The sequence below is a fragment of the Ips typographus genome, linkage group LG5 (genome assembly GCF_016097725.1).
Source record: "Ips typographus isolate SLU linkage group LG5, UJ_Ityp_2.0, whole genome shotgun sequence".
Taxonomy (NCBI): domain Eukaryota; kingdom Metazoa; phylum Arthropoda; class Insecta; order Coleoptera; family Curculionidae; genus Ips; species Ips typographus.
In genome coordinates this window covers 10459803-10469292 of record NC_138426.1, presented here as the reverse complement: position 1 = coordinate 10469292, position 9490 = coordinate 10459803, and the positions used below count along the sequence as shown (strand labels likewise).

General features: G+C 34.4%; 1 protein-coding gene across 1 annotated transcript; it reads left to right on the top strand.

The window, feature by feature from the left end:
- The first annotated feature begins 246 nt into the window (after positions 1-246).
- LOC145729064 (uncharacterized) lies at positions 247-3888 on the top strand. The gene is made up of 4 exons (XM_081979672.1): positions 247-436; positions 487-615; positions 672-859; positions 3565-3888. The coding sequence occupies exons 1-4, from the start codon at positions 313-315 to the stop codon at positions 3814-3816; spliced, it is 693 nt and encodes a 230-aa protein (XP_081835798.1). The 5' UTR covers positions 247-312; the 3' UTR covers positions 3817-3888.
- The last annotated feature ends 5602 nt before the right edge of the window (positions 3889-9490 follow it).

Genomic DNA, 9490 nt, shown 5'->3' with positions numbered 1-9490 from the left:
GCGTTGCGTTTTGTTTTAACGGAAAAGAGCCTACGTTCTTGGCTTATGCTCCCCGATATAATCTCAAGGTAAACGGATGGGAGTAATGAAAATGCCAGGAGACGTTTATCTATCTCTAATAAGAAAAATGATGAATATGGAAAAACAAGGAAATTCAACTGCGTCCCAGCGGAGATATATCGCTGCGCCCTCATCTGCAGAAAGCGATAAGCTCCGTTTAACCTCTAGTGCAGAAACTTACATTACTGTCACTTGTCGATCTGTCACCAGACAAATTTCAGTTCAAAGCTCTTTCGAAGGGGGGTGGGAATAATGGGAGACTGCAAGAAGAAACCTGAAGACTGTCTGAAGAAATCCAATATTCTTGTCTACCAGCAACCAACAGGCCAAAAACAAGAACGCAAACCTCATGATTGCAAAGGAAAAATCAAAATACGTAAGTCAAGCACGTTACAATTTAGCTCAATAAATAACGAGATTTGTCAGCAATATGCAGTCCGCAACCCAAACAAATCAAAATATGCACCGGGAAAGATTTGAGAAAGATGTGTGCGCCGCCAGTATGCCCCCCTTGCCCTCCCCCAGCTGCTCACAAAGGTTTATTAAGAATTTTAGGTTTGTCACTTCATACCTCTCTTTATGAAAATCACTTTGTAATGAGATTCTGGTAGGGTTTGGGCTTAAATCTGCCATAGCAGCTGCTGTGGTGTACGTCACTTATGACATGGGGGTTTGGGGAAGTCCAGATGACACTCAACAGCTCTATAGTAATGCTTGTACTATGGTGGGGAAGCCACTGCCCAAAAAGAATGATAAATGGGATCCTCCCTCTTGTGAAGCTGAAAGTGAATTTTTTACAGTAAGTTTTACGTTTGTTACATTTTTTTTAAGTTTCTTCTTCAGAGTTCACATTCTGATCCTTAAAAAAAGTTATTAGAAGCTTTCAAACAGTTTTTTGCAGCTCAGAAACACCAAAATGTCATCACAGTCTTTTAAACTACTGTCTTCTGAGTCTTAAAAGTATTACAAGAGGTTCTCAAACGGTTGTTGCAGGTCAGAAACACCAAAATGGCAAAATGATCCTTTAACATGTCACCAGAGGTTTGAAAACTGTTTTCAGTTGCTTAGATTCTCAAGGTTAAAAGGTTAAGTTTCAAGCCCTCTAGCGGCCAAACGGTTTAACCTACCAACAGTGTTGCCATATCGTTGGAAAGCCCATTTTATTCGATATCCATTGATGTATAAAAGTCTACACGGAGTGTACCAAATTGGCGAATTATTTACGATTGAGTGAAACACTGCACTAAAATAAGTGGAAAATAAATTCATGAAATTTGACGCCCTCTAGTGGTCCAACCAATAAATCAACCAATCAGTGTTGTCATATCGTTGGAAAGCCCATTTAATTAGCTATCAATTGATGTTCACAAATTTACAGAGAATGTACCAAATTGGCGAATTATTTACGATTTAATGAAATACTGCACTAAAAAAAGTGGAAAATAAATTCATGAAATTTGACTCCCTCTAGTGGTCCAACCAATAAATCAACCAACCAGTGTTGCCATATCATTGGAAAGCCCATTTTATTCGCTATTCATTGATGTTTAAAAAAATTTACACAGAGTGTACTAAATTGGCGAACTATTTACGATTGAGTGAAACACTGCACTAAGAAAGGGGAAAATATATTCATGAAATTTGACGCCCTCTAGTGGCCCAACCAATAAAACAACCCACCAGTGTTGCCATATCGTTGGAAAGCCCATTTCATTAGCTATTAATTGATGTATAAAAGTCTACGCAGAGTGTACCAAATTGGCGAATTATTTACGATTTAGTGAAACACTGCACTAAGAAAAGTGGAAAATATATTCATAAAATTTGACGCCCTCTAGTGGCCCAACCAATAAAACAACCCACCAGTGTTGCCATATCGTTGGAAAGCCCATTTCATTAGCTATTAATTGATGTATAAAAGTATACGCAGAGTGTACCAAATTGGCGAATTATTTACGATTTAGTGAAACACTGCACTAAGAAAAGTGGAAAATATATTCATAAAATTTGACGCCCTCTAGTGGCCCAACCAATAAAACAACCCACCAGTGTTGCCATATCGTTGGAAAGCCCATTTCATTAGCTATTAATTGATGTATAAAAGTCTACGCAGAGTGTACCAAAGTGGCGAATTATTTACGATTTAGTAAAATACTGCACTAAAAACAGTGAAAAGAAATTGGTCAACTTTGACGCCCCCTAGAGGCCAAACCGTCAAACCAAAAGCAAAGTTGTCACATTTTTACAAAGCCCATTTCATTGGCTACCCATCGACATATTAAAGTCCCTACTTTGTCAGTCAAATAAGAAAGTTATTTAGGTTCAAACAAAATAGAGCATGAAAATTGAACAGGAAACATTGGTCAAATTTTACGCTCTTTAGCGGCAAAACGGTTCAACCGATCAAGCAAAGTATTATATCATTGGAAAGTTCTTTTCATTGGCTTTCCATCGACATATAAAAGTATGTAATTATTTGTCTATTAAAATAGTTAATCGCGATTGAATGAAAAGTTATAAAAAACGTAAATTTGACAAAACGTGTTACGTGATTTAGAAAACACGTGAAAAATGGTTGGGTAATGACGAAAAAAGTCATGTAATTTTTTTATTTTATGTGAAACGAAAGAGTCAAATTATCCGCCAAAAGTCACGTGACACTTCACTCAAAAACAGTGGAAATGGCGGGATTGTGTGTGCGTATGTAACGTGACTTTGGCAGTAAGACTTAAAGACCCTTCTTAGGAAACCATTTCCGAAAAATTGTGTTAAAGCACAAAAAGTGCTTTAAAAGACTCTAAGTTCAAGTAAGCGTTACACGGTTATTTGAAAAAATATCAAAAAAGTGTACGACGAGAAAGTTGTAGGACATTTCGTACTCAAGAAAATTGCATTAGGGCACTTTGGCCCTAGAGGGCCTCCTCGGGGGGATATTTTCTAAAAACTGTGTCAAAGTACAAAACAGTGTTTCAAAAGACTCTAAACAAGTTCAACTAAGCCTAACTCGGTAGAAAAATATCAAAACAGTGTAATGTTTAATCAAAATTAAAAAAATATTATACATAAAAATTCCATGGATATGATTATAAGTTTAAAATTTTCATTTTTTTCGATAAATAATTAATTGACTAAAGTAAAAAATATATTTCTTATTCTTGTCTATAAATGTCTAATTAATCTAAAAATATAAGTTTCTCGGTATAATTTGTATTTGTTATGTTATTTGATGGCATATTGCCTTTTTAAAGCATTACATTTACTCATTAGTAACATTTATTTATTATTTCTGGTTAACTAGAATTCATTTTCAGTGATAACTAATTAATTACGATTAGTGTAGGTTTGTATTTTTAGTATAACTGGAGGGATCTAGTGAAAATTTAATTCAATGGGTACATTTCAAGTTCCAATCCAGTCAACTAATTAAATATTTTCTTCTTTATTTGTCACATTAAAAACTTTTGTCTTTCTATTCCTTTTCAGACAATTTTTTTATTTTTACAGCACCCTCCTCACAATCCTTACTCCTACTGTGGAGATCCTCCAATCAGAACTGAAGACACTTACATGAAACTGAAACATTTATGGAATAACGGAGTTACGTACGTTTTCCATGGTTTGGCTAATCTTCCTAATATGTTCACAAAAACCGAACCTATTCAAGAGGAAGTGAAAAAGGAACCTCCCTGCGTGCCCTACAGTGAATTGAGTGAGGAGGAAAAAGCCATTCTCAGCAATAACGTTTACAAACAGTGATTTTAATTAAATTTGCTGATTATCAATAAAAGTTTAAATACACAAAGGAGCGTAATAAACACAAAATTTAGATTGCGTTCTCGTTATTTCAAAAGACCCCTATTTTACGAACCGGGAGTATAATGAGTTTTGACGTCGTTTATACGAATAACAAGATGAAAATGCATTTCAAATGCAAGAGAATATTGTCTTGTGTGGGTAAATAAGCCTTTGTGGTTTGTCCACAATAATATCTTTGTTTCCTGAGGAATGTTATTTCAGGAAATGTGTTCTCTTTTCCTAATTGGCTTACCAAGAAGGATGACAGTATCATTTTAATAAGGTTATTTTGGGAGTTTTTAACGAGATTCAAGCAAAAGAAATGTCATTAAAGTAAGTAATAATAATTTTGTTTCACATTTTCATTACTGAAAAGTTTCCCAAACAAGAAGGAAATTTGTTTAGGTTAAATAATTGATTTTTAGAAAAACAACTAGGTATGTTGGAGTGTTCAAAGTTGGAGAAAACCAGGAATGCAGAAATGTGCAAAACTGTGTAAAAAATGGGAATATTTTTTCCCAAAATAGCAGTCCTTGGAACTTTTTAGTCATTTTCAAAATAACGGTTTTCTATGGCAACTGACAGTCGAATATTAACTGTCAGTCCTAACCTAACCTAACTTTTACGTTTTTTTTAATTCCAAGTACGGCCCTGTTTTCAAGTGAGTGAATAATTCAATCACAAGGCATTTAAAATTCAGAGTCGTATCAACTGAAATTAATATTACTACTTAGGGATGCTTAAAATCGGTAATTTTGCCAAAATGTTTTAGAAAAAAAAACTTGCAATAAAGTGCAATACGTTTAGTGGAATTTGGGTCACCCTGTATACTAGAAAGTAAAGTCATTTGCGACAATAAGCACCGTTGCCAGCTTTATACTTTTATGTTTATATTAAAAGACTATATCTAGAGTCGTCTGGAAAACTGAAAGTTTGTTTGTCGTATTTTTTGGAATTTTAATGAAATTTACGTAGAATCCATAAATACAACAAAAAATTAAGTTTCTCATTTGAAAATGTCAACTGGACGGTCGTAACTGAATTTTAAGAAGATTAAAGGTAAGAAGACATTCAGACCAACTAAACACTCATCACTCACTTATTTTTTTAACTTATCCCATTGTGTTGGATACTTTCTACAAATCACCAAAAAATCAATCAAACTGTGATCAAACGTTAGACAAATCCGGGTTTAGAAAAGTTTTCTTGCTGTATTCTATATAAAACGTGTTTTTCAGATTTACAACAGTTATTTTTACAGTGGTCACGTGACTGCCTATCCAAATAGCTCTGCAAAAACCACGTGATAACTGTCACTAATGTCAAAATGGTCAAAATTTGCAAGAATTACAGTTTAACACAGTTTCCTTACAGATTTCAAAACAAGATGGATTTTCTGTATTTGAAATATTCGATACAAAACGTGTTTCCGAGATGTATGACAGTTATTTTGACAGTAGTTGCATGACCGTCTAACTAAATAGTGTTCTAGAACCAGATGACAACTGTCACTAATGTCAAAACTGTCAAACTGTGATCAAAAGTTACAAAAATTCGGGATTAGAAAAGTTTTGTTGCAGTATTCGATAAAAAACGTGTTTCTGAGATTTATTACAGTGGTCACGTGACTGCCTAGCTAAATTATCTTCCCAGAATCACGTGATATCTGTCACTGTTAAAACTGTCAAAATTTACCTAGCATTTGCAAAAACTACAGTTTAACACAGTTTTCAAAACAAAACGTGTTTCCGAGATTTATGATAGTTATTTTGACAGTAGTTACATGACCGGTCGTGTTTCTGAGATATAGGACAGTTATTTTGACAGTGACCACGTGATTGTTTAGCTAAATGGTGTTCTAGAATCAGGTGACAACTGTTATTAACGTCAAAACTGTCAAAATTTGCCTAAAATTTGCAAGAAGTACAGTTTTTTTACAGATTTCAAAACAAGACGTTTTTCTTCTAATTTTTTTTTTTCAAAAAATTATCTATACTCTCTTGTTGACTCTCCCTGTACATGATAATTGAGTCTACAAATTTAAAATTGCACTAATTGACCCTATCTAATATTATTGTAAAATTGAGATTGTTATACACCTGTGCAAAGCCCATTTCATTGGCTACCCATAAACATATAAAGTTGACAGACAGTCATACAATTTGTCTCCATTGTATTCACGTAATGTCATCGAGTGCTTGGAAAGTTCGATCAAAATCATCCTGAGCAGTTTTCAATAGAAAAAAGAGAAGCTGGAGAGTGATCGTGCAAAAACATTGTAAAATAAAATCATCCCCGTAAGCCGCTTATTCACAGTTGAAAAGATCCGCCACATTATTGGCACGGAAAGCGACATAAAGGTTTCGACATAAATCAGTTCGGCATTATGCGGAAACACGCGCGTCCATATTAAATCCATCGGACAAAAGTTAACGGTCGAACATTGATCCGTCTTGTGCGGACCATACTAAACACGTACCCAGCCTGTGTCGGCTCTAATAAAGCGTGCATTGAGCAGAGCCGGCTCTAAAAGTGTCACTCACGCGTAAGTATTCCCCTCGTAAAATCGACACGGACGCACGCTCACTCTCTGTTTCACTTTGTTCACTTCACTTCATTGGTTCGCTTAATTAACTGTGAATCCTCCATCTCTATTGCGGATAGAGCACATAGAGCACAAGAGTTTTCTATTCTGAGAAATTCCACTACATTGCAAACATAATATTTGGTGATGTTATTAAAAAAAATGCCAAAATTGGTAAATATTGCCTATTAGTCTAACTAGTCACGTGACCAAGTTTCACTGTTCTAACTTTGACAGTTTGTGGGTTCAAATAAAAATTATGTGTAATATGGAAAATAAGTACTCAAAATCAAAAAAAGTTAAAAAAAAATGCATTTTCAGCTTTTTGTCACTACTTTTTATGATATTTAAATTATGATAAATAATATATGTTTTTGACGTGAAGTATTATTATTTAAACAATTTGTAATTTACTGACAATCGTCCAAATAACTGTAATAAAACTCGAAAAAGAGAGAAAAACGTCTTGTTTTGAAATCAGTAAAAAAACTGTACTTCTAGCAAATTTTAGGCAAATTTTGACAGTTTTGACGTTAATAACACTTGTCACCTGGTTCTAGAACACTATTTAGCTAGACAATCACGTGACCACTGTCATATATCTCAGAAACACTACCGGTCATGTAACTACTGTCAAAATAACTCTCATAAATCTCGGAAACACGTTTTGTTTTGAAAACTGTGTTAAACTGTAATTCTTGCAAATTCTAGGTAAATTTTGACGGTGACAGATATCACGTGCTTTTTGGAAGATAATTTAGCTAGGCAGTCACTTGACTACATAAATCAACGAAGCACGTTTTATATCGAATACTGCAAGAAAGCTTTTCTAAACCCGAATTTTTGTATCTTTTGATCACAATTTGACAGTTTTGATATTAGTGACAGTTGTCACGTGGTTTTAGAACACCATTTAGCTAGACGGTCAAGTGACTAATGTCAAAATAACTGTTATACATCTCGGAAACACGTTTTGTATCGAACACTTTAAAAAAACTTTTTAAAAACCCTGATTTTTGCATCCTTTGAGCACATTTTGACAGTCAGGGATAACACTGCATGTCAAACCCACTTGAAGTGAGAAAATGAGAGTTTTAAGTATTGACATTTGTCCAAATAACTGTAATAAATCTCAGAAAATCCTCTCGTTTCGAGATCTGTAAGAAAACTATGTTAAACTGTACTTCTTACAAATTTTAGGCAAATTTTACGTGGTTTGTGCAGGGCTATTTAGATAGCAGTCACGTGACCACTGTAAAAATAACTGTTGGAAATCTCAAAAACACGTTTTATATCGAATACTGCAACAAAATTTTTCTAAACCCGGGTTTTTGTAACTTTTGATCATAGTTTGACAGTTTTGACGTTAGTGACGGTTGTCACCTGATTCTAGAACACTTTTTAGCTAGACGGTCACGTGACCAGTGTCATAAATCTCAGAAACACGTCTTTTTCGAAAACTACTCTATTAAACTGTAGTTCTTACAAATTCTAAGTAAATTTTGACAGTGACAGATATCATGCTGTTTTTGGATGAAAATTTAGCTAGGCAGTCACGTGATCACTGTAAAAATAATTGTTTTAAACCTCAGAAAAACGTTGTGTATCGAACCCTTCAAAAATACTTATTTTATGCAAATCAACAATCCAAATAGGTATCCAACCTTAAAAACACAATTTGGAACAGTTTTCTTGCAGCGTTAGACACAAAATGTTCTTCATAGTTTCATGATCCCTCATTTAACAGTTGATACGTGTTTTAGTATTACGTGACAATTGCCACAAACTTCGTCCAGTCTGGACATGAAGCTCTAAAAATTACAGCGTTAAACACATCTTGTATATTATTATATTTTCTAATAGCTTTTAGGAGATACTTTGAACATAAATACAAGTGCAGCATTTGCAAAATGCATTCTGTGTGCTACTTTTTTTGATCAATTATAAAGTACCCACTGTGTTGAGATTTACTTAATTTGGCAAAAACAAATTGATGATTCTGTGAGCTTAGTCACATTTGCGAATGGTTCTTCTCAGAGTGAAAAATAAACTACGAACCTAATCCATTCAACTAACTAATATCCCTTTTCCACGTTTTAAGGAACCTTAATAATTCTCTCGGAGAACATCCGCATTGAGAAATTAAATTAAATAAAAATCCCATATATTTCAGTTAATATCGCATCCGGCCTGCCACCTCTTTTATATAAGACGCAATCCTGTAGCAGTAATCATATCATATCGGGATATTAAACTCGTTCAATGTGCGATTTATGGAGTTTCGACGCCTCGTGGCGAAATTCTCTATCGTAAATTCGACTCTGTCGCCAGCTCTAGAATTGTATATTTTCAGTTACAATTTTATTGCGATCGAAGGACCGAGGGCATGAAATTGAAAAAGTTAGCTGTTTTCCATCGGGGGCGATATCTTTTACTGCTAAAGGGACTTTCAGGCTACCGGACCGTCAGGGTCAGTTTGTTTCCTCATCTATTCGTGCATTTGTTTATTCGACAAGAAAACCATACAATCGCATTAAAACTTCCAGGTTGTGCATCGAACTCAACGAGGTCCTCAAACGAAGAAAGGGGCGACGACAAACCAGTCCCATTCTGCCCTTTAAGCGTTATTCTGTCCCTTTGATTGATCACTCGTCATAGCGGATAAAGGCGTCGCTTTTTGTGCAGACTTTTAAGTGTAAATTGAACTCGAGGTGTTTCTTTTGCACTTTCCAACGTTTTTCTATCTTACTTTTAAGAATCAATCACAGTCGACGGCGAAGATTTATCTTTTTCGAGTATGTCCCATTCTAGTTTAGTTATTTGATTGTTACGGATACGTTGATCATGAATATCAAAAGGAAATATTCTTTTAATTTTATTAAAACATTCCTGATCTGTTTTAAGTTGTAGTTGTTTTATTGGTCCACAATTTTTCTTCCATTTTCAAATACAACTTAAAGTGGTCAGCTTGTTATCAAATTAATCCAAATTAAGCTCTAGTTAACTGTTAATTAATACACGATTTATTTATTTTTTTAATTTTATTAATTT